This window comes from Pipra filicauda, unplaced genomic scaffold, assembly GCF_003945595.2.
Source record: "Pipra filicauda isolate LSUMZ 115617 unplaced genomic scaffold, ASM394559v2 scaffold368_size711631_pilon, whole genome shotgun sequence".
Taxonomy (NCBI): Eukaryota; Metazoa; Chordata; class Aves; order Passeriformes; family Pipridae; genus Pipra; species Pipra filicauda.
The window spans coordinates 182,802-208,762 of record NW_024104496.1 but is presented as its reverse complement, the minus strand read 5'-3'; the positions used below and the strand labels follow the sequence as shown (position 1 = coordinate 208,762).

At 39.6% G+C, this 25,961-nt stretch overlaps 2 protein-coding genes and 1 long non-coding RNA gene across 20 annotated transcripts in view; 1 reads left to right on the top strand and 2 right to left on the bottom strand.

Moving 5' to 3' along the window:
- MND1 (meiotic nuclear divisions 1) overlaps positions 1 to 17,727 on the bottom strand; it is a 42,489-nt gene extending 24,762 nt beyond the window's left edge. For 2 of the 7 annotated variants that reach the window (XM_027747370.2, XM_039384658.1), the window contains exons 1-4: positions 17,650 to 17,727; positions 15,359 to 15,424; positions 14,495 to 14,552; positions 12,688 to 12,836 (exon numbers count right to left, since the gene is read on the bottom strand). In XM_027747370.2, the coding sequence (XP_027603171.1) occupies positions 12,688 to 12,836; positions 14,495 to 14,552; positions 15,359 to 15,424; positions 17,650 to 17,652 (276 nt within the window). In that variant the 5' untranslated portion in view covers positions 17,653 to 17,727. Of the gene's footprint in view, positions 1 to 12,687; positions 12,837 to 14,494; positions 14,553 to 15,358; positions 15,425 to 15,641; positions 15,766 to 16,665; positions 16,959 to 17,025; positions 17,206 to 17,230; positions 17,552 to 17,649 lie in introns of those variants that run through there. The other 5 variants (XM_039384655.1, XM_039384656.1, XM_027747373.2 and 2 more) reach the window with 5 other exon arrangements.
- Positions 17,196 to 18,254, top strand: LOC120323896. Its single transcript, XR_005564811.1, has 2 exons — positions 17,196 to 17,314; positions 17,897 to 18,254. It is a non-coding gene; the product is annotated as an uncharacterized LOC120323896 (long non-coding RNA).
- A 3,083-nt stretch (positions 18,255 to 21,337) lies between these two features.
- TRIM2 (tripartite motif containing 2) overlaps positions 21,338 to 25,961 on the bottom strand; it is an 89,503-nt gene continuing 84,879 nt past the window's right edge. For all 12 annotated transcript variants that reach the window (XM_027747337.2, XM_027747340.2, XM_027747338.2 and 9 more), the window contains one exon: positions 21,338 to 25,783. In XM_027747337.2, coding sequence (XP_027603138.1) covers positions 25,631 to 25,783 — 153 coding nt within the window. In that variant the 3' untranslated portion in view covers positions 21,338 to 25,630. The remainder of the gene's footprint in view (positions 25,784 to 25,961) is intronic.

Here is a 25,961-nt window from a genome sequence, read left to right as displayed (position 1 = left end):
TTCACAATGTTTAGCCATACATTTGTGCAGCAGTTTGTGTGTGGAAAGTGCTATGTGCTGATGATAACCATCACTTCCATCACAGGCCTTGAGGTCTGCTTTGTATCAAAGGATACAGATTAGACGTACACACATAATTTATAATATAGTATGAACACATTAATACCAGGGTTCCACTTCAGCAAGTCAGTGCTGTACATCTGGAAAAGGAACATTAACCCCAACACATAACAGCAGCAGTTTCAGTTCTATTCCTTCTCAAAACTTGCCTGATAGACTTTTATTCTAGAATAAAAAGCGATTTTTTTTTTCTCCAGCCCAAGTTTTTGTTGGTTCTATGCCTTCTGGTTCCTAGTTCTTAACCACTTTAACCACCCATATCCCACCAAACATGTAGCTTGTCTCACTAGCATATTAAAATATCTACAAACCTCGTGTAAGCCATGCAAACACATACCCTGAGTATGTTCAGTGGACAAGAATCAAACCAAGGTCTCATATGCTAACCACCAAGAGCACTCACAGCTGTTAGCCCACTGTCATTATGGTCTTAAAGAGAAATATCATACATTTGGTTTTCTTTCAGCCAAAACACTCAACCAGTAATGGTATTAAAAACTACCGCTATAGTGAGCATCACTCACTGTGGCACTACAAAAGAATAAGAACATCCATTTTTTAATTGTTTGTATCTTGCAAAGTTATTTACCTTAGGTTTGAAACTCACTGTGCTTTGTTTCAGGCTAAAGGCAAGGCTAGTTTTCTTCTGGCTTATACAAAAGCGGTTCAAGAGTTTTAGGGTGATATTTGCAGTAGGTATTTCTTTCCTACATTAAAACTAACCCACTACTAAAAAACTTAAATGGAATTGACAGACAGCATGGAGAGAAAGTACTTCAAAGCATTCCTCTAGATTCTAAAGACAGATAACAAAAAATTGAAGCCAAAAAGCAGCCTAATAATATATAGAGAGCAAAAATGCAAAGATCAACAGCCAAAGAACAACCTGGAAATATTGAAAACAGACCGGTTGTGTTAGAAGAAAGGCACAGAACACTGCAAAAAGAAACCACTCAGCAATTACTGTTGACTAAAACAATAAAACTTTCAAGAGGAAGAAAAGTTCCAAAGGGTAACAGATTGAAGTGCAGAACTGCTTTCTAAAGTACTGCTTTCTAAGTAAGCATACAGCTACTTCTTTTACATACCTGGTCACAAATACGTACTTCCAAGGGCCTCCAAATAGACATAAGCAAACTTTTCAGTCAGCTAGTTGTGGTCACAGCAGAGTAGAGAGCTTCACCATGGCCTGCAATACTGCAGTTTCCGCTCTGCTCTCAGGATGCAGCACACCACCCATGAAATGTCATTTCTCCATATAACCCATCCAGTGAACTGAACTACAGGACGAGCAGTTACCAGGTCCACTGGGACTTGAATCAGGGATGTGATGTACCCTTAGTGAGGCACAGATAGCAAACATACACTTGTTATGTAAATACAATTAAAAGATCTATTCTTTTTTTCTTTTAATGTTTGTGAAAGGAAGAGAAAAGCTGCATGCAAGGTCTTACCCCAAGTCACTCGAAGTTATTTCAGCAATATGAAGTAGTGATTTGTGTTTGCTGGGACTTAGAAGGAGCAACTAGGAAACTGAAATAGTTCCGGAAATACAGGTGAGAACAAGAGTAGAGATCAAAGCAATTTGGAATAATAATTTGAACTCAGAAACTGAAAAATAAACAAGATTTTTTTCAGTAAGAGAACACCATAAAATGGATGAAAAACAGACTGTAGAAAAAGAGAAGAGTTAGGGCCCACCATATTTCTGTATTCATAAGAACTTTTTTTCTTAAATACTGCATTATAGGTATACTGGAAAAATGTTCAATCCCAGAACACTCTTCTCTTTACGTATACTACAAATTTTACCACGTAAAGATCACCTCATTTTAAACGAAATCTTTGAAAGAGTCAATTCAATAACTTGGGAGAAAGTAGGAAATAAACGTAACTTTCTGGAGAAAAAGGAGACCCATAACACATTATATTTGCTATTCAAAATGAAAGGCTGGTGGACTGGTATTTTAAAGTGAATAATACCTGTTCCCAAATATCATACTGCTAATCCCGCCAGTGTGCAAGTTCTGTCTTTTTAATGAAGTACTGAAGAGGTAGCGAGTGGGTATTTTTTTTGGTTTAGGACTGTAGCTTATGTCAGTGATTAAAAAAAGTATCAGACATACATACTAAATAAATGAAGGGGTTTTCAGGGAACTAACTGAATAAGTATCAGACTCTCCATATAATTGTCCTTACAACTAAGCACTACAAAGATTCTCAAAAAATAATAATTCCAAAGTTAGAACTTTGCACTCATAAGCAGTATTTCTGTGTTTTGCTTGAGTATTCATGTGGGCAATACTGACTTACTTGCCTCTCCCACAAACACAATCAATTTTGTATTCCAAGAATAAATTTAGTCCTATAACCCTGATTTACTTAGCATGCTAACACATATGAGTGAGACTGAAGTATCACATGGTAAATTAGGCATGGCTCTATTCTCAGGTCATGTTGAATACGAGATGAGTCATTTTTCTTTTTGTTAAATAAAATAGAACGTGGGTTATCTAGAAAAAAATAAGTGAGGAATTCCCCCTCTGCTGAAACCTTCATCCATCTGGGTACAAGCTTTATATTGCTAGTTTCAATTATTTTAAAGATTATTCCTATATAGTAAACCCCTTTACATTAAAGGTAGTTTTTAATTCAATTGTTTTCCATCTTTTTAGATTTGCCATAATAATTAAGCTAAAGTTTACTAAGAGAAGTCTTGTCATGAGCTTTTGTTTTTGCTTCATTCATTTGCAACATCATTTGATAAGTACTAGTTATGCAACAGAAAAAAAAAAAACAGGCCAACCTCCTTAATAGACAAAAGGTGAAAGAAACAGTTGTGCAGGCTGAATAAAAGAACTGAATTTCTGTGTCTGCTTTCAGAGTTGGCATAATTGGCACGACCTGAGGGACAGATGGCTGTCTACTCAGAAACAGATACCAAGTATGCCCCAATCAACCCCAAAAAACCCACCCCAAAACAACAGAAAAACAGCTGAAACACCTTATTCTCCAACATTGTTTCACAAATGCAAGTAGTCTAATAAGGAAAGCTGAAAGAGCTTCAAAAGACATTCACATGACTGACAGAGCTATAGAAAATTTGAATACCTGGACATGAAGGATATGCTTGCTACTGCATATTAGTGTATTTACTAAACCCAGAATGTCCAAGGTGATAGTTAACAGGTCTGTTCAAGGCAAAAAGAACATTGAAAAATATTTTCCCTTAAAAAGAAAGGGAGAGAAAGAAGAAAAGTTTTAATTTTTCCCTAAAGGGCTTTTAAAGATTGCTATCCTAAGCAGCTGGGCTATACACTGACAATGCCTTCAGGGACCAAATACAGACAGTCCCAAGATAAAACACATTATTCATCTGATATTCCCTGAGCTCAAGTCCTGCTTAAATACTACAAAAAACAAATCAAACTTTATTCCACAGACTCTTAAAAATGCCCAAATTCTACACTGAGATATTATCAGTAAAATAAAAAGCGTCAGTAAAATACATCTATCAAATTTCAGAGTTTTGACAGCAGTCTTACAAATTCACTCCTTCTGCCAATTTCATCATTTTGAAGTAATGCTCAGACAGATAACCAAGTCATCAACAATTCCTGATACATAGAACAGTCTTTGATGGAATTACCATGTGTTCAAAAATAACGAGCTGCTTGGCTGTTATAAGGAAGATCTTTCCTCTAAAGTCTCCCTGTTCAAAATAACTTCACACATTTTGGTTTTATACTCTGGTTTTTTCTAATTTTTTTTTTTAATTCCTTTCAAAAGAAGAAAATGCTATGAATGTAGACTTGCATGCTGGTAGTTTATTTCTGCATGTGTGCTAATTTTCTAAAATAAAATATGCTTTATTAATTGAATTTCAAGATTTTAAGGTGAAAGTCAAAGTTCAAATTAAATAGGATTACGACTGTGTCCATCAAATCCAGCTTTGAAAGTAGTACTGCCTCTGCCCTATCCCTAGGCTGGAAGCTCCTGGCCTTATAGCAGAGGCAAACTTCCAGACAGCACAAAACACCTAACCCTTTAAACTTCCTTGGGACACTGGGTTTCTGTTGATATGCTGAACTGTCACTCACACCTGCCATGCCCACTGTGGGGCACACGGAGACATGCAGGGCTGCATCTGGGCCAGCTCTGACCGGGCTTCTGGGGTGCAAGCCCCGTGTTTACTCCCAGTTTCTTTTCATTTCAGATTAACAATTTCATTGCAATGTCAGGGACTAAGTCAGCAGCCAGTATGCAAGCCTCTTTGAAAAGGTAAACTGTGAGATGATATCACCCAAAAAACTGACAGTTTCAGAGAAAACACTGTTTGAAAAACCTCCATTATATCAGGAGGAATATATAATATACACTAGTGGGGGACGGTAATGATATATCCTTTTTAATATAATAGGAATCTTCTTCAAACCTATTTTATAATCTTTAGAGTTCCTACTGAGGCAGCGTTTTTTAAAAAAAAATTGCTCTTAAATCATGCCAATTTTACCTTATGCTCATCCAGAAGGAAGGAAAGGGAAATCTACACTTCACAGTTGCCATCAATCTAGTTACATATGAACAGCTAGTAAAAGGAAAAGCATGAAATTCAACTAATGAACACCACATTATGAAGTTGCTTAATTCTAACAGAAGCCACCAGAGCACTGTATTTTTAGAAGTCTGCCATGACAGCAGTAACTAAGCATAGTCTCCAGGGCTTTGTAGCATGCCATAAAACATAATTCCAGAAGGCTCTAATAAGTTACAGCATTAGAAGAGTATTCTCTGCTGGACATTTTCGGACTTACTAAATTCAGAATCATTTCAAGGCATCACCATTTTTCACGTGCAAGATGCAAAGAGGTTAACAAAAACCCTGGACTGTTCAAATAAAATGTTATTAGCATTTTCCAGGAGACTAATCCAGGGAATAAGCTTTACAGGATCAACAAACAAACCAGCACAGATAAAATCAACGTATTTGCAATGTTTAAATGATGCAAATTCTCAGCCTCTTGTTTTAAAGGGAGCTCTTCACTGCTCCAGCTCCCTCTGGATGGTGATGTTAACTAGTCATACCATACCAGCTTTGCAGTGGGCCTTTTCTTTATGAGTCTAGTCCTTTAGTTCAAATAAAGTGTACAGGTGAGTGAAAGCCTGCAGCAGGGAGGGGTCACTAATTGCCTCTGTTGGGAGAGTCATTACCATGCAAGAGAAAAAAAACAAGTGAGGCAGAATTAAATGGAATCACCCAGCACACTGGGGCTGCAGACTATCAAAATGGCCAGGCTCACCCAAGGAAGAATAACTAAATAAATAAAGAGAAAGCTAAATGACATGTCCTCAAATAAGAGGGAAAAAGGGAGGCCCAACACGGATATGGGAAGACTGCTCTAACAGCTTAGTCAACACACTGGGATCCTGCCTGTGTATTAAAAAAATCACAGAATGTTAAGGGTTGGAAGGGCCTTTAAAGATCATCTGCCATGGTCAGGGATGCCTCCCACTAGACCAGGTTGCTCAAGGCCTTATAATGGGCATTAAAAGAGAGACATCTTTAGCAATTAGACTTTTATTTTTCCTGGAAAGGGACAATCTATTATATTTTCTTCAACCTAGTAAAATTAAATTGTAAGCATACATATGTCTAAATCAATGAATGAGAAAAACGCCTAAATAAATAATTCCTAACGCAAGTCACAGGTATTAGTTGCAAAAGTTCTGATGTACTTCTCCGGTTTTAGAGGACAATTCTTTAACTACGCCACCTACTCCCTTATCATTAATAAAATATATACAAAAAGATAGCGCTAAGCTTTTCTAAAAGGTATTTCAGTAAAGCTTAAAATCATGATAAACCTTAAGACGTTTTATGCCTGCAAGTCCTTTATTTTCAATAAATGAAAAAAGTTGTTTAAAAACACACTGAATACTGCATTACTACAGCTTTTCAACTGATCATAATGTGAAAATCTTACATCCAAAAAAATAACCTGTTCTATCAAAAGCATTAGGTCATGGATTCTAAAGGTGTCGCACATGCACCTGTAAGAATAGCTCATCACTTCTATAAGGCAAAAAACCCCCAGTGAGATCCTGAATTCAGAACCATCAGAGGCTGAAAATTGCAATAGAGACCTGAGGTATGCAAGGAGCTTTGGTAAGGGCCAATGGTGTACCATCTGCTGAGGTACAAAGCAATGCCAAAAGCTTGCTTCACAACAATAGGGCCTGCAGGCACTCCCTGCTGATTCAAAGCGGCAGCCAGGGCACATCTTGTCCAGCAGCTTCAGCAACGTCACCCGACTCCCAAGCACCATCAGGCTTGTTACTCCTCACTGAACATGACATCTCCACGGATTTGTACCTCCGTTCAGGGTTGCTTTTAGTCAGCCACTACTGAGCATTTGTACCTTCTTGCAGTCCAGAATCAAACTGTGTGGAAATACCCCAACAGCTGAGTGAATCAACTGGATCAAGGAAGAGGCTGCTCAGACTGAAACAGTTTGGGCAGCAGAAGTTTCCTGAACTTCAGTGGTCTCAATCAGGCTCTGTTTAACAACTTCCCATGCAGTAACCCAGTCACAGTATTTAAGGAGGAAAAATACACCTAAAAGGTGTATTTTATAAAAGCCACTACAAAGTAAAAAGCAAGCAAACCCAAGCCGCCTCTTGAAAGAACTTTCTGATAGTTAAAACTCAAAATGTTCTGTGTGCATTCTAAACAAACATGGTTCTCTCCTTTTAGTTATGTTGTCAAATATCTTCAGGATGATTCAAGCCACACTACTCACAATATGGTTATTTTTTTCCATTAACTATTTTCAAACAATGCGCATTCCTAACATAAGCATTTCCTAATATAGCATTGCCTCAGGTTATTTTTTTACTAAAATAAATCCTTTTGCTTTTCATATTTCAATGCTCATAAGTACAATCAATTTGATACATATGAAGTCACTTTATTTCAACATGTTGGTTTTTCGGTAGGGTTTTTTGTTTTGTTTTGTTTTAAACTAGCTGTCAAATGAGAGTTTGGATGTATTGACTTCTAAATACTTCCCTTGGCTCAATATACGAGTCATGGGAGGTGAAAATCCCTCCTCTTACCAACCCTAGGGCAGGGATTTAAGGAATGAAACATCAACTAATCCTTTTTATCTTAATTAACACTGGCCCAATGCAATGCTTGGTGGGAGAAAAAAAATTGCCAGAAACTCTCAAATCTCTGTTGCTCATGAGTATTTTGATGCAAGCACAGGAAACAGCACAGAAAGTCCATCCTGTATCCTGCTCGCAAAGATTCTGTTCAATCTTTTTCGCAGTGCAACATGACACCATCCTGCTCTCAGTTGGAACAGCAGCTCTAATACTGTTTGCTGTTAAACTTTCCCTTGCAAAGCCTAAGAATACAAAAGATTAACCCCCGGGAAAGCAACACCAGGAGAAATAAGGTGAGACAAACAACAATAACACAGTGAAATGAACGGGTTTGAACTGAACAGTGAAATGAACTGTTACAACACCAGACAGAGGAAAGGAAACAAACTGGTTGTTTCCCCAAGCTATTGGACTACAGTACTCCCAGTACTCTCAACAGTTACACTAACAACCACAATATCTTTGAAGTACTTGGTATTTCAGGTCCCTATCTGCTAAAAGTACTACACTATGCTATGGCAATCCTCTATAACTTTACGGTTCCGACATATATGCCTGTCACACTGAATGCCAGACACTCTTCAATGTCACCAAGGACCACTGAAATTGCTTCTGCCTCCCTTAGGCCCTGCCGTGTCAGTACTAAACCTGCCCTGTGCAACTCCAGCTGAGATGCCCTCTGTCACACTGGCTATGGCAGACAATGTGCTGGAGAGATGGGACACTCCTCATGGCTTCTGAGGATCATGGTTTGCAGACTCATCAGCCCTTGTGAGACAAAGGCTCACTGTTACTAGTTACTTCAATTAATGCTTAATTGAAGCCACTACAAAGCAAAATGCAAACCAGCATTAAATCACCTAAAACAGTTGCAAGTGTTTTACCCAAGACACAGATAAAAAAATGAAAGAAAATCTAAGCTGAATCTGTTTATACTAAGGCTACATCAGAAAGGTTTCTCTTTTCCTCACTCATTTCCTACCTGATAACACTGTTGTCAAGTTTTTGGCTGCATACGTCTTCTCCTCTTTAGCAGGCAACATATCCTTCACATTCATGTCCCTTCTGCAACAACACATACAGCAGAACAATACAAAACCCCACATACACAATTGTATGAAACACATTAGCAGCTCTTGCCCAAGATTGAACATGGCTGTCATTATCCAGTCTCCTCATTTTATGCAGGCTACACAATCAACAAAAAGCAGTGGAATCACCAATAAATGATGATCTTTCTGTTACATGGTGTAAGTCAAATTCTTTGTTAGTTTAATAAAAACCCCAAGCATCCAATACTGTTACGCCGAGAATAAAATCTCATTTTATCTAACTATAACTGATCACAGGTTATTCAAAGCTTCAGAATACAACAGGAAAATACTGATAAAGAATAAAACCATATCATTTTCTTATTAAAGGAAAAAACTCACAACCTGAGCACCCTGCCAGTAAAGCTTCCACAGTTCTCTGGACAGGTGAGGTTCCACTAAAAATTTCTTCACTTATAAACATTGTTAAAACAGTATTTCTCAGTCCACACCCTTGCTATGGTTTCACCATCTCATAGCTGTACCCATCTAACTAAATGCAACTTCCACATGCAAACAAACCAAATGTCTGTATAAACCCATCTAACTACAATGCAACTTCCAACTTCTTTCACTTTTTCAGTGGTCCCCTTCACAGCTGCATAAGCATAACCAAGAGATGAAGAACAAGCATCTGGCAGAAGGCATAAACCTTTAAAAGCAGCCATGTCACTGCAAAATAAATCAATACAAACTCCACAGGCACCTACTTAGCAATTCCCTTACTCTGTGAGCTACTGGAGAAAACAGCAGCAGAAGCATCTGCTGTCCTTGCTTTTCAGAAAAACAGGAAGAAGTCCAAACAGTAACTCTGTGTTAGAGGGCACCACCAAGATCCTAAACCTAATTAGATCAGCACAAGTTTGCCACATATAAAAGTTCAGGGATTAGTGCCCCTCTCCAAACACCTGCCCCCACAAAAGCAAGCTGAAAGATGGGGTCAGGGAGGTGAGCTGTCAAGAAACTTTAGCATTATTTTTAATTGTCATATCGCTGCACAAAAGGATCACACTAATGATGTCATATATCCTTATAGAAAAAAAATCTAGGGTATACCAGAAGCCCTGTGAAGTGCAACTTCAAACATCTGGGCAAAACTGGCTTGCTCTTCATCATGAATACTGAGTCAGACTTCTTTGCTACTGAGTAAATTGGGGTGTGGCTTATTAATCACTAAAAAATCTGAAACAAAAGAACTCTTTCAAGAACAGTTCCCAAAACAGCCTCCCCACAATCACAAGTTCTGTAAGATACAGAATGCTATGAGCAACTTGTCTAGAACATGCTGAAGTACCAATGTATGCAGGCAAAAGGTCCTGCAGCAGGCCCAACCTGTCAAACCTAAGCCCTCAGTGATATGAATTAATAGAAGGATTTGCATCACGGAGAAGATTGTTCTGTTCCTCCAAATTATTTTCAAATGTCTTAGTTCAGCATTAGGGATCACTCCCTTCACTATTTACCCTCAGCAAACAAAGATATTGTCTCCTGGTAAAAAGCCTTAACTGCAGTATGAACTAAACTGCTGGATTTTTAAACATGCTTTAAGTAAGGCAGCTTGATTCTGGCTTTTAACTGCTAAAGAAGGAGACCAACTCACAAGTTACCAATCAATCTGGAAAAGACACAGAAACAAAGCATATTTCTCAGCATGCCAAAAGCTGTATACAGGAATGATCAAAGGCAACATGCAACAGAAATGGTAAAATAGCTGACTTTTTTCTTCTGCTTTACATGTTCTGACAGGAAGTTTTGTGATACTCGGTGACTGGGTTTAGAAACCCTTAAGAAAATCTGTATGTGTTCACATCAAGAAGACTACAAACACCAAAACAGCTAATTTGAACTCACAGACAGAATCTGTTACCATCTTGTAAAAATGTTCAGAGAGCTATTCATTGAAAATGCCACCTTTCCACTGTGTCAAACAGGGAAGTTATGTTCAGCTAGTAAAAATGCTTTTCCCTGAAATGCTGAAACATTTCAAGTCTCATCAGAAAAGCGAGGTAATGAATAGAAGTACTTTACAAGACTCATAACATGGGCTAAAGAGAGCTCTTATACCAATAAACCCACATGCAAGGAGCAGGACTTGGTTTGCAAATGAGGGTCTGGTAAAAAAATATTTCTTTTTAATAGTCTTATGTTGCAAAACTGTTCATATCAGCATTTACTTCCTACACAGAAATAATCATAAAATGATGTTACAATACAGTAACTACATGCTTATTATAATTCCACAATAATAGACGGTTTTGTGTTTAATAATGTAAAAGTACATTTAAAGCAGTACAGCATATTTTTGTAGATAACACCAGGATATTTATGGTGGAACACATTAGCTGGATTCTGCAAGACATTCATCAGGGTATGCTAGAGACCTGCTTGACCAATTATCTTTGAAATTCATGATGGGACTAGGCCCAAGGGCAAAGAGAACCAACCAACTCCTTCATTCAGCTACTTGAGTATAATATGGAGTATGAGCAACAACAGAAAATTCACAAGAGCAAATCATTTGCACTGAACAAGACAGTGGCACCAGACCGTTTGGTGAACAGAGACAGAATTCTGGCATGTATTTGTCCAATTGCTCAGGTGGCATTTATGTTCTGGCAGAGTAAACAGCCTGATCTAAAACTTTCATGAATATACTAGTAAGCTGAGTAACTTTGCTAGGAAATTCAGTTCCAAGTCAGTGCAGAGTTAAACTAATCTCTTGTTTCAGACAGATGAAACTTCACTGGAGTAAGAATCAGTGCATTGTTACTACCAGTTCATAAAAATTAATTTAAGTTCAGTAGTAGTGCCAGATTAAGTCCATCCTTGAAAACAGTGCAACTATATCCAGTTAAATCAAACTCCTTTTTCAATTCAAGCTGGGGAAAAAAACTTTTTTTTTTTAAATTATCTTGATATAATTGTATAAATATAATGAAGTAGCTGAAGTTGACAACACTGCACATAAGAAGGCAATGATGATACCAGAGCTATGCCTGAAGAAAATAAAGTCTGTAAAAATGTTCAGATGCTACCAATAATTTTGCATTAATTCAAATGATTTTTTGATGAAAGACTATAATGCTAAATAAGCATGGGAAAACTTGGCAGTGTTGTGGTGCAATCACACATGGTCTCATAAATCTATTTTGTTGATCTTGTTATCGTATACTCCCGTTGCAAATAAACTGAAAAACAGATGCTTTCCCACTCCCATTAGAAGAAGCAAGAAAGACAGTTCCTAAGAAGTAGTTAAGAACCAGACCAACAGAACAGCAATGCTGCAACAAAAGACTGCCTTGCTCTTCTGCAGAAGAGCCTATCCTTCCCCTCTACTCCACCCTGGTGAGGCTGCATCAGGAGTGCTCTGCCCAATTCAGGAAAGACAAGCAATTACTGGATAGGATCAACAGAAGGCTATGGAGATGATGAGGGGACTGGAGCACTGTTCTTACAAGGAAAGGCTGAGGGAGCTGGACCTGTGCATCTGGAGAAGAGATGACTGTGAGGGCGGGTGTCTACAGGATGGAGCCAGACTCTTTTCAGTGGTGCCCAGTGAGAAGACAAGAGTCAACAGGCACAAATAGGAAGTTCCATGTCACTAAGAGGAAAAACTTCTTTCCTTCGAGGGTGACAGAGCACTGGAACAGGCTGCCCAGAGACGCTGTGGAGTCTCCTTCTCTTATAACCTGGATGTGATCATGTGCAACCTGCTCCAGGTGAACCTGCTCTAGCAAGGAATTGGACTAGATGGTCTCCAGAGGTCCCTTCCAACCTCAGCCATTCTTTGATTCTGTGATTCATGACCAATTTGCTCTTCTCTCCTACTAAAAGTACAGTATGGGATTACAGAAGTGCTCACAAATTAAGCCATAGATAAAGCAGAGAGGAAAGCACAATGGCCATAATGAGAAACCACTGCCACATTTACTCAGGTTATGCATTTCAGCACTCATGACTTTTACATTATTACCACAGGATGGCCTACATTATGTAAGAGACACAAAACCATACACTACCTAAATATTTTGAGTCCTTAAATGACACATTGCATCATGAATAACATACTTCCAGCACCAAGTAGATAAAAAGCGTTCTCAAGCTCCAACAAGAACTTCCAACATTTTTCTGATGTGACAGTAAGATAGTGAGAACATCCTACCATGTGTGACAGATAATTCCTATAGTAAAAATCTCTGTGTGTGGGCATGTACATTTGTACACAAGAGATATAAACAAGAATGATCAGGGGGTATAAGAAAAGCAAACCCATTCAGATAAAGAAGTATTTTTCATAAAATAAATTTACCTGAGACTCCAACTCCTCCAATTTACGCTTCCTGGCATGAAGAGCTTTACTTGGAAAAGCCCAGAAATAATTGGAAGTTCCAATCCTATCAGTGTCCACCATGCCATCGTCAACTAGGCTTTGCAGAATCTCCTTCACTGACATCGAGGCTAACAAAAGCAAAAATATCAAATTAGAACTGCATAGCATCTAAACTATGGAGAATTATTAATGCACAACCCACCATCTATAATCACCTGTATGAATATTTTACTCTAATATTAGTCAGCTAGCTAGAAGATTTCAAGAGGACACCCACCATGGCAGAAGCTTCCCTTGAAAGCATCAATCTCTTTGAAATCAGCAGTTTGTTCCTAAAGACTGCTATTCTGCACATCTGCTAACAGTTATTTGCAAAACACCACTCATGAGTATCATACAACATACACACACAGCACAGTACAATACCATAACAAACCCATGAGAGGTACTTCAGAAGTTGTCCTGCAATCTTAATTTTAATATGGATTAATTTACAATTTCTTGATTAGGAGTGTAATTACATTTCACTTTGTAATGCTTATCAAAGCATTTAATAGCAGCAGAGGTACTAAAGCCATGTGTCTACAGACTCAGGAGGGACAGATTCTACTCTCGATTTTGTTCCAATACAGAACCTCACCTGCAGTTACAAGGACCCAAAGCGTTTCTGAACATAATTGATCATTTTTTAGCAAATCTGTGGCATAAGTCACCATTTTAAAAAATGATGTCTGTTAACAAAGCAAAATCGTTATATTATCCTCAAGTGTTGAAGATATAAAGACTTTTGAGCTCATTTATGGGTTTTGGTATTTGATGTTCAATTTCTAGTCTAAAAGGGATCCCAGATCAAAATCTACGTTTTGGAAGCCATAGGTTGGATGCCAGGACGGGGCCTTTCCACAGGCTAGTCATTTTTCTTTTCAGAGTAACTGGGGCTTGTGTTGTGTGGCTAAATGCCTTCATACGCAGAGGCTGGATGAATTTGGAGTATTCAAAGATGTTAATGCTTTTAGAAACTCTACAGTTGATTTTTAAATATTAAATTCTACTGCTTGTATTTACCACAGATTACAACTGAATATACGCATTTGCAAACCAATCAAGACAGCACCACGTCTCTTCAGAAGCCCATGAGTGCCTGTTAGCTGCTGACACAATTGAAAAACTCAGTTTTGCGATATTTACGTCTGCAGTTCTTTCAGCAAGTTCATTTACTCTTGCAATGCCACCAAGATATGCCAGTCAAGGACAGTGGTAACTACATGAACATTCTGCTTTGCCCCCCTTTTGTCAATGAACATAGAAGGAAGAAGAATGAGGAACATATAAAACAATTCAACAGCATAAGATAAATCCTCTTGGACCTAATCCTAAACCAATGGATCTCATCAGGAAGGCTTTCATTGAAAAGAAAAACTCCTTCCATCTACAGCTGTCCAGCCATTTTTGGAGGGGAACAGCTCAACAGAACACTGTTGGTGTATGTTTGGACTAGCATTTTAAAATATTTATGACGTTACAGGCAGATCTTTAAAGCCCGAGTGCATATAATGATTTCATACACTGAAAGTCACTGCAAGTCAGGCAACTCAGAGCCTAGGAAAGCCCCCATCCCATGTCACTTTTAACACTACAGCCCTGCCATTGACCAGTCTCCCATTCTAGATATTTTTTCCATTATTACAACCACAAGCCTAAAATTGTAGCCAGGAAAATTTATGCTACTTGACCTGCCCCAAAAATGATTAATGGTTCAAGAGAAATAACTTTTATAAACACTTACTAATCCCTTTTTCTTTTGGAGCAATCTTCTCTATATCCTTCAACTGGAACACATCTTTCTGTGCAAAACATGAAAGACAATTTAGTTCCAAATGACAGCATCATCTAAGCCTGAGTGTTTCTTATACTAAATCAATGCCAACAACAGCAAGTAGAAAATACACTGTATGTTTTGGTTTTGCTAGGGAAATGAGCTGCATATTCCTCAACAGAACTGGAATGTTCTTGAGAATTAAATAATAAGAAAAATACTATTATTGTAACAAGCCCTGTTCTTTCCTTTGGTACTGTAAAGTCACCATATTTTGCCTAGTTAGACCATAAAGCCCTTAGGGCACACAGAGCCCAGGTCAGATTGCCAGCACCAGATGCACCACACTGCTCAAGTACTCAGGTCACAGTACTTTTTTTTAATAGGTGAAACACGGTGGATAACATATGCCACCAATACAACTGAAGCTCTGCTTTTGTATCTCCAGGTCTCTTCCCCCCAAGGACCTCTTCTAGGTCTGCTCTCAACTTTTCTAACACTCAGATTTTTTTTCCTTCTCCCCTAAAATGCAGTGAGCTACCTCCTAATCTCCTACTGTCCCTCTTATGGTAACAGACTCAAAAAGAGACAATGTGCATAGGTAGCACATAAAGATTTTAACACATCTGTGCATGTTCATGCCTTGGCTCCACCAGGAGATGATCCACCTGATTAGAAGCTAAATGAAGGAAACTTTGTGCCTGTAATTTATTAATTGATGACACAGGGCATCAGTGAAATGCATACTGGGATACAGAGTTCATCTGCAGTTAAGCTCCTTTCAGGACATGTTTTCCCACCAATGTAAATGCAGGATAATTGCAAGTTACTTACTGTTTCAAAAAAGATCTCCATCATGCGAGCTCTCTTCTCCTCAAAGCTCAGACCTTTTTTCTTGGACTAGAACAATGAAAAGAAAAAAAATTCAGCTATTTGAATAATTAACAGCTGCTCAGAATTCAAATCTATTTACCTCTAAGTTATAGTCTCCATCCTTTAAAACACCTTACCACTAACCCCAGGCTTTCTTTGCAAACTATTTCTTGGTCACTACACCAAGCTCATCCACCTGCAATCTATTAAATGGAGAAACCTACCTTCTAAGCTTGGAACTGACCTTTCACACAATCCAATCCAGCTCCAGATTCAAGGTTTCTTGACAAATACCAATTCCAAAGTGTGTATTTATACCAAAGGCACGCAAATGTTTAACAGTCCTTAGAAAAGAAGGAATATCTTTTGAAGTTTTTTTAATAATTGTTTTCTAGCTTTTAATATACACACAGTACTGTGAGATGCAGGCCATTAAGTTTTTTTTTTAGGAGATAAAGAGCATTTTGAGGTATATATTTCTTCAAATGTCCTACCAAACTTTATAATTTCAAGGTCATATTTTAAAAGCTTTGCTTCATTTATTTCTTATCTCTGCAGTTGCGTGATCAAGCAGTAAATAACATAGGTTGAACTTGAAGCAAAAGGCAGAAATGGCTACCTCACAAACTGCTACCACCAATACCAAACTGAGAAATAGTCTCCTCTGAAGACTTTCAGAAATAGTATTTTGACGTGCCCCTTGTAAAATTAGGATATAAAGTATTTCACAGAGAATTGGAGTTTTATTAATAGCATTTAGCATAGTCCACAACAACTTGAAAGCAACTGCCATAATGTGAATCCGAAAAGTTTCCCCTTGCCCCACTCCCTACTTCACAAGCTGTGTGTGGCTACAAGAAATTGAAAGAGGGATAGAAAGAACACCAGAGGTTGCTGGCAAAAAAAGGTCTCATTGAAAAAAAGCCAAAAGACATATATATTATCGTCCTTGAGTCAATGGAAGTGGGCATTCTAATAACATGATGCTTTGAGAAAGACATGGTTATGTTTCCAAGTGTCAACAGAAGGGAGTCAATACCATTTCTACTTTTAACAGTTGCTTCCTTCTTAAATAAATCACATGATAGGGCAGCACAACATCTAAAACGTGCACCAAGAGCAAACCGGCCAGATTGACTTAATTTTAAAAAATAAAAGGTAGCTTATGAAGCTACAATTTTAAAAAGTAAAAGGTAGCTTATGAAGCTACAATAACAGAGACAGGAAGAGAAGCAATTCAATACTATATTTAACAAAAGCACCATTACTTTTTTTTTTTAAGTCTCCTCCCTTCTGCTTTAGCCAGTGATGCCCGATGCCAGCAGCGATGTCACAACTGTCTCCTACGATGTCACTACATTGCAGGATTAAAGCCTGGAGCCGCCACATACATGCGAGTAGGAGCACGAACGGAAAGCAGACTGATTAACTTCCATCTCCCTGCCTTCCCAAACATCCCTGACACCGTCAGCAGCCAGAGGAATAAAACCTGTACGTGCATGACGTGGAATCGAAGCGGCCTTTCTGAAAGCACGTGCTCGGGCGCCAAGTTTCACATCCGCGCTCCAACAAACAGAGCGAAGCAACCAATCAAAGCGCGCTCCAAATAAATGTTATTAACTTTTCACCTCGATTTCTCCCTCCTACGCCGCTGGCAGGTGCTCCCCACCACAAATACAGACCGCACCAGGTGCATCCCCTTTGCCGTCGCTCACGCTACCGCAGGCAGAGGCGGGTGTGCGGTGCTGTGAGCGCCACTGGAGCACACCTGCGATACACGCTCTGCCCGCTCCCACCTCCCCACAGCCGCAGCCAGAGGCTCGGCCTGCTCACACCTGGGCCCCCGGGTCCCAGGGGGATCAGCGGGCGCCGCGCCCACCCCGAGCCTCTGTCACGGGGCTATGGCTGCTCCTCCAGGTGCCGCCTGACTCTCCATCGCCCTTCAACAGGCCGAAGGCGCAGCCCACGCCGTGCTGACGCTGCGCCCCCCGACCCGGCGCCGTGGGAGCTTATCGGGAGCCGCGGTGCCTGCCCGGAGCCGGTGCCCCGCTCCCCTCAGCGGCCGCCGGGGCGGAGGGACAGCGGGGCGCGGGCGCCCGTCACACGCCCCCTGCCGCGGCCCCGAGTGGCAGCCCCCACGGCTGCGGCTCCCTCAGCAGCCGCCGCAGCCTCAGCGACGGCCCGGCCCGGGCGCGGCTGCGGCGGCCGAGGGGCGCGGGAGGAGGAGGAGGAGGGCGGGCGGCCCCGCTTACCATGGCGCGGTTTGATTTCGGCGCCGCCGGGCGGGAAGAGGCCGTGGTTAGGCCGCGTGCGCAGCGCCGCCTGCCGCCCGCCCCTCGCTCCCGGCTGTCCCGGGGCGCCGAGCCGCGGGAGGCAGGCAGGGAGGCGGGCGGCCGTGAGGCGACCCTCACAGGGCAGCTGTAGAACACACATCGTTTTAAGGCCACTCTTAAGGTGCCCGTGTTTTACCTTCTTTTTTTTCTTTTTTTTTTTTACCAGCCGGATGGCGCCATAGAATAAAACCGAGGGGACAAAAAGAACGCGGTAACGGTGGTCTGAAACGACGTGTGTTGTATAGCTGGCCTGTCACAGGAACCGCAGGACATGGAGAAATAAAACCCTTGCTGACCGTGAAAGTGAAGGGCCTGGGCGCATCTGGTGTTGCATGTAACAGTTGTTCATTGAGATGACTGTTCTAGCGGCTTTAATTACTTGCATCTTGTTTTAATTATCATTTGTGTTGTAAATCACTTACTTTCAGCTACAGGATTTATGGGAAATTGCAACAGCAGTGGGTTGATATCTGCCATACTAATTGTAGAGTTTAAGTAAATAAAAACATGCAAGCTGAGATGTTCAGGCAGGCTCTGTGAAGATTTTTTATGCCTTTTGCAAGGTGCCCCGTTCCCTGAGACCTGAGGTTCTTTTCCATGCAGACCTGGCCCATGATCCTGTTCCTCGTTGTGTGCACCAGTGTATCACTAAAAACGAAACATAAGTTAGAAAGGATGTTATTAATACAAAGCTTAAGGTTCATACAAAACACAAAGCTGCTTGTTTTTTCATTCTCTCTTATGCAGCACATTTTCAACTCGCTAGCTTGCAATGAAATCTGTTGGTACGCCTCCTCATATGCTGTGAGGAGTCATATTCTGTCTCCTTGCTTTTCCCTTCCTTTGGCCAGCCCCAAAGTATGTCCCCACGCTCCCTGTGACAGTTCTTTTCCTCCTGTCACACTCACCTCTGCTGCCCAAGGGCGTGGGCCCCTTCTTGTTCCTTCACAGCCTGAAATAAAACTGAGCTCTGCTCTAATTTTTAACTGCTGCCAAACAAATGGTTACGGCAACATTTTTTGCCGTGTGGGTTTTCTCCAAGTGACACATGTGAGCAGCAGAGTGGGTGTCAGAGCTGAACATGCTGAACATGCAGAAGAGGAGGAGGAGAGGGAGGAGGGGTTTTCATAGGGTCATTCACTCTGAAGTGGGCTTGGGGCATGTACCTCGTGTATTGTGATCAGCATGTGTGAGACAGCAATGTTCCCATCTCCCCATTACACCTGAAAGTAGACTGTCAGCAAACACCTGGGTCACTCCCCCAGGTAGAGCCAGTACATGGCTGGAGCGCACACATGGAACCACAGCTGGAAGGCATTCCTTGTTTCAGCAGTGGTCGCAGCAACCAAGACAGCCCATTCGTCTCTGAAACACTGGTCATGCTCTCAGGCAATGGTGGGTATCGGCAGGTTTTCTCTGTCCACGCCCCCTGGGGACAGCCACTCAGCTATCCTTACTGCACTGGCAGCTCTGAAGCCTTTTCATGGCCACATTACTGGGTCGAATTTGCTCTGTAATTAGAGATTCCCTAACATCTCCCACGTTTTGCAGTACCAGCTCAAAAGTAATTAGTTGAAAGACCATGGGGTGAAAGAAGTCTCAAACAGAAGGAGAACACACAGTAATATCTCATACTGTGTCATTTGAGGGTGGTTTTCTGTTGCTGGGTAAAGTGGAATGAATGATTCCTAAAATACATAAAAGTCTGACATTTTTAATTGGTTTCGGAATGGCTAAATGTGGTATTTCACAAAACTGCTAGTCATATGCTATGATTCTAAAAACAAGACAATGGATGGAAACACTGTGGAAGGTGGATTCATAACTGTACCTTTCTATTAGAAGATTGTTCTCATTTTCCTGTGATTTTCTTAAGCTTTAACAGTTTGGGCTAAATTTTCTATGCTAGGTGTCTGACCAAGATGTTTAAGTACCAGTCAAAATAGTTTTTTACTGTTCCTGAGTTAGACAAAATGCAGTGCTTTGTCAGTGTTAAAATATGCTTGGATGAGATGAAATTTGTACCCTCCACTTTGCTCTTACAAATCTGTAGTTGAATGACATTCAGAAATTCTGTTTTGAAAGGACACTAAAGTGACAATGGCAGGAAGGCTAGGAAGTAGGAGAACAAAAATTGTCCTCCTTTAATTTTGTTCCTTCCATACCATATGTGCCATAGCGCAGTCTCTAAATTACATGAGCTATTTTTTTCAGCAGAAGGGAAGAATTCATGTTGAATAGCAGATCAGTTTATTTCTAGAAGTGTAACAGCAAGCCTTTTGAGTCCTGTGGCTGCCTCCCACAACACCCGTATGACTGACAGCAGTAGAGCTTAACCATGGAGGACAAGGAGAGCTCTAAGAGATGCTCACCCATGGGAGGTCATACCAACTTCTCTGAGGTCCAAGCAGTCAGTCATGGGCTGTGACCAGTTATCAGGAAGCAATATGATCCATGAGTATCCCATACAGGCCAGTCTCTGCAGCATCTGCTGCCTCATTTCAGCCTCAAATGAGCATTTGGACTGTAAGCAGATGTTCTCCCTACAAACATCTAACCCAGTGAGAAATGCTAGTTGGCCCTCCTCCAAAACTGACAGCTTCCACAGCTTTGCTAGGCAGAGCTGCTGAAGTAAGCATTACCAATATTAGCATTGAGATGAGTTGCTTAAATACTAGGTTTTTGGTAACTAGGCATTTCACTGAAAGAACAAGTCATTCACACGCCTAGCTCAGCCAACAGATCAGAGGGGCAGTGGTCTTCAACTGGACGTAGCAAATGAGTAGCAAGTGGTAGGTATCTATTCCACCAGCACAGCTGGGGCCTGCCTAGGGAGAACATCTGTCCAGAGAAATTACATTAATTGTTCCAGTCACTGAGATACTTTTGGCTGGTCCAAATTAGGCAGCATTCACATTAACTGTCAGCAAAACTGTGGGGATAGTTAACTGCAGAGCAGCACGGCTGGATGTGAGAGAAAACTTCAGCCTAAGGAACAAGGAATTGGTACATCTGAAGATTCTGTTTATCTTTGTGAGCAGGTTGCCAATCACACTGAGTTCTCAAATGATTCAGGTTTGGAGAGTTCACCAGTGACAAAGAAGACATAGGTACTATGTAAAATGAAAGTTAACATGAACTGAAAATTTGTTATTACAGGAACAGAGTCAGACTGAACTCCTAAGGCAAATTTTCTGTTTTTCCACAATAATTTATATTTGATTTTCTGCAGCAGACTCTTGAAAGATGATGGCGCGGCATAGCTAAAAGGTACTGTATACTTCTGTGATGCAAATGGAAAAGTTTATGACTCATAATCTTATTGCCACCAGTGAAAGTGTTAATTTTGATTATTGGACTGAAGAAGGAAAGGAGGAGACAAGGAAGCTCCAACTCTCCACCATCTTCCCAAGAACAACTCAAGTCCCTCTCTCCTCTGTGTCTACGTAAAAGCCTAACACCCATGAAAAAAAAAAATCAGTTTTCTTGTGACCTGTGGCGTCAGGGAAAAAAACTGGAAACAATTACCTGTCTTCCTGCATTATGGGGCTACTTTTACATACAGTGAATATGAGACGTATCAGAAATAAATCCTCAACCATGAAAATAACGGAGGAAACAAGCTTTATTTTTATTATTTGAAATTTTTGTGCGTGGTAAAGGTACACATTTGACTCTGGTTTTCCTACATTTCCAAGACAGAGTAAATTTTTTTTAATCGTTGGCTAAAGCATCAAGAATACTGTGGCACACAGGAAGCTAAAACTACACACACACACACACAAACACTTTGATACACATCTTTCATCCTTGACCTTAAGGAGAAAAAGGTTGTATTTAGCCTCATAGGGATTAAAAAAAAAGAACCAAAACCAACAACAATTAAAAAAAAAAAAAAAAAAAAGGTGAGAATATTTCATTATGAGTTTCAAGAGAGTGCAAGGCTTACATATACACAAAACATATGAGATTGACTTACAAAGATGGAATGTACAAAAACTTAAAAAAAAAAATGAAAAAAAACCACTCACTCCTAGAACTGGAAAGCTGCAGCATATCAACTGGTAGAGATTTCTAACAGGGGCTGCTGCACTATGCATCTGAGGGAACATTCCCATGTCATAAAGCCAAAGCAAAAGTGTTAGGGTTAAGGCTGTGTTGCTCACAAACATCAACTGAAGTGCTGTACATGTGTCAGAAATAACAGGACCTGTTAGGAATCTTCCCCCTCTGTAGCACAAATACCTTTCGCACACTTTCCACAAATAATCACTGCTCACAATTCTTGAAGAAAATTTTCCATGTACATCATGATTTCATAACAAGCTGTCTCCCACAACTGAAAGTCATTTCTTTGTAACAAACAGAACATATTGGGCACTTATAGTTCTCATGGCAACACTAGATCCTTAGTTATAAAAAATATCGACATAAAATCAAAAGCCCTCTAGCTTTTACAGAGCAGATGTGCATGTACTAATAAATAACTATCCACCTTCATTAGGCAAATGTGTGCCTAAAACATTTTCCATTTCTTTTTCAGCTACATTGGTGCTGTTTTAGCCTATGTAAAAATCTCCTACTGCTTGTATTGGATTTATCTGAACAGATCCTTTTATTTTATTCTATTCACAAAACAATGAAAATGCAGTTGGCTAGTTTGTCCTAAAATGCTCCAAATGACACAAGATCTAATAACCTTTTGAGATTACTTTTGAGTTGAAGATTAGTTAAATGAAGCACATACTTTCACCATTCATGCTGTGCTGCTAGTCAATTAGCATTCCAGGGAAAGCAAGGGAACATTTGGTTATACCTGAAGTCTGGCAGCAGCGTGCCTATAAAGCCTTTAATAAATGCTAACAACTCAGCAAACCACGTAGTGCAATTCTGACGTTCCCTTAATTAGATGAGAAAAAAATCTGCCAGTTTTTTAGTACAGAATTTCTGCTTTGGTGGCTCTTCGTAAGGTTTGTAAGCCAAGCATTTTAGTGAAATTGGCTTCAGAAGCACACTGTGAAAGCAATGTGTTTCTCAGTGTACCAGTGCCAGGCAGATAAGGTCAGACCTTGGAAGGGAATGCCACTGAATTTGAAATCGTAATTGGCCGCATTTGCTATCAGAAGGAACTCGAAATTAGTGACATTTTTCAGGTGCTTCTCTGGTGATAATGTCTAAAAGTCCTGAAAAAGGACTACTCAATTTTAAGAAAAAATCCACAAACTCCCTAATAGCTTTTAGCTGGGTTGTAAGGGGGTTGTGTGCAGAATTCCGTATTTCATCAGGATGGACTGGGTTGACAAGGGTTATATAAAATTATGGTAAACAATGCTGGACCAAAGGGACTGAAAAGCTTTTGAAGAAAAGTGTGTACGTGAAATAGTACAGTATTAAGTATATGTTTTGATATATAGGTTAGGATCTGATTTCTATGCTTCTCAAAGTTCCTGAAAACAGAGGATTTGGCGATGTTTTCTGAGTTACGGTAAGCATGCAAGTTTAGTAACACTGCATTATAAAAATACATATTTGGAACTAGATATGATAACTGACAGCAACAGCACGTTTCATTTTCTCTTAAAGTTTTTATCTCATAGAATCTGTGCAACCCCTTCTCTTTGCTAATAAATAAAGTTAAAATGCTACGCACCGTGTCTTCATTAATAAATGTGCCATTTAAAGACCTTCCAATATCAGAAATTGTTTGTTTACCAGAAGGTTGCTTATAAGGACACTTAGAATGAAAATCTGATCTACAACTTTGTTAAATTTTGATAGGACAGTTTATTGTGTAATGACTGAGATACCATCTTCAGAATTTTAGGACAAACTCAGTTCAAGCAGAGGATATTTCGTTCTCTTGGTAATAATAAACTTGTGTTTTAATATTCCATAATGTTACCATCAGTTTCTCAGCTGCATTATACAGTCCAACCTTAAGCTTCATGCACAAAATATTTATTCCAATGAAATAAGGAAACTTATATTTGCATGAAAATTCATACATTGGTTCTATGTGCAAAAAATAAACAAGGGAAAGAGAAGGAAATATCTTTAAGAAAAAGTAATTAAAAACCAGACAAGTTCCCCATTTAAGAACCTTGGGGTCTGCATTTTTACAAGTCAAATGCAACTTTACAAAAAAAACCATTCGTTTTCTCAAATTCATTGAAACAACCACCTTAACCTTTTAGAAATAAGACAAATACTTTTAACAAGTAATTTTATCAAAGATTTCTTTGCATTTTGAAGACATGCTTAAAATACTCCCTCATTTCTGACCCAATGCCCTTTTGTTTCAAGGCCTAAAAATGAGAAAAGAAAGACAGCACTTCCCAGGCCATTGTAGGCATTGGCAGCAAGCTCACCAGCTTCTCAAATGAGATTTAAGAGGGAGCACCACTCTATCTACATTAGGCTACAGTAGCAATTTATCCCTTGACCACTGGATTTAGAAATAATAAAGCAAATGCTACTTTAAAAAGGACAAGTTCACACTTAAAAAACTCCAACAAACCAAACATTAAAAACAGAACTATGACTGTAAGCATTTCCAGTTAAATTAATACTTTAACAAAGAACACAGAAGAGAGATCTGGCAGAAGAAGGAGGGACATTATTTAGAGTACTGCCATTGTCAAATGTCATACGTACGTTCCAGTTTGCTGAAATAACCCACATTTACTTTGTTTTTTATTTTTATGTCAATCAGTCATACATACATACGTACATACATACATACATACAAACAAATCGGAACAAATCTCCTAGTCCTTATTTTGTCCTCTAACAAAATTCCCTTTAATGAAGGACTTCAGGAATTGGTTCAAATTCATTCTTATTTGTATTTTTTTCTCACATAAAAACAAATAGCTTTGGTAACCCTTGGCTTTCCTATACAACCTCTGTTTTCCACAGTTCCTTTGGTTGTACAATGTAGGTCCTCCACAGGGGTACCTCTCTGGCTTTCTGTCCTGTGTGATGCTGCATTTTATTTTATTGGTTAATACAATGAGTTGCCGCAAGGAAACATGGCAATGAACACATACGAAAGAGTGGCACATATGAGGTTAATTGAGTTGACATTGTAATAACCCTGATCCTAATGAACTAGCTTGGTGTCAAAAGGTCTGTCATTATACAGAAATTCCGTTCCCATTAATGTATCGCTACAATTAAGTTTTTCCAGAGCTTTAGAAATGTCCGGTCTCTGCAAAGTCCTTCCTGCACATTGAGCAAGAGGAAAAGTGAAAAACAAGCATATGAAACAATCCTTCATTAATTCCACGTGAGTAGGGAATTTGCATTGATCCTCATAGTGCTAAACGTTGAGCTGTGTTAGGTCTGACAGTTAGAGCTAGACGGATTTTGTGAGACTTAACCTTATACTAAAAAGACCTACTTGTTATAGATAGTAAGACTGAAGAATGTTAAAAGTGTAATACCTACCATGATAATGAGATCTAGAAGATTCCCAGGATCACCTCTGGGTTAAATAATGCATAAGAATGATACTTCTTTAAATTTGGAAGGTCTGAGCAGGAGCTACCCTTCGCAGTCGTCAAAAAGCTTTGGGGACTTTTCCCAAACTTTTCTCATTTTTGCCTAATTAGTTAATTCCAGTTCCATAAGCTTGCAGTTTGTGTTTAATTTCACATTGTCTTTATGAATTCAGTGAAAGAAGACTTTTTTTATTAACCCTTGCAACAAAAAGTTCAGTGAGAAACATAAGAGGTGCAAGTCCTATGTAAACAAGGTAAGTTTGGAAATTATCACAGGAAGTCCATAAGAGACTCCTTCATTATTAAAAATGAACTCAAAGTAGGAGATATCTTGCATTGGATCTCTAGGACCAGTCTTTTCTTAAGGGTGAGTGATTATCCAGCTCCAGAGCTCATTGCTACTGTAAGTATCGATAGACCTTGAAGCAGTGATTTCCAGAGTCTGCAACTACGACGTGGCCATCTGAAGTAAGGGCCAGACCTTGGGGACCATAAAGTGGGTCAGCAGAGGTGTTAATGTAGGACAAAAATGATCCACTTCCATCAAAAACCTTAGAGGGTGAGAAAGCACAGAATAAATGTTATGAATAAAAAAGAAAAATAGCGGACACAAGTCTGCTCTCAATTATACTGTTATACTTCTCATCTCTGAAACAGTTGACATACACTAGAACAAACAAGGGAAAAATCTGTTCTGTTATCTCATAATATGCAAGTTTATATACAAAT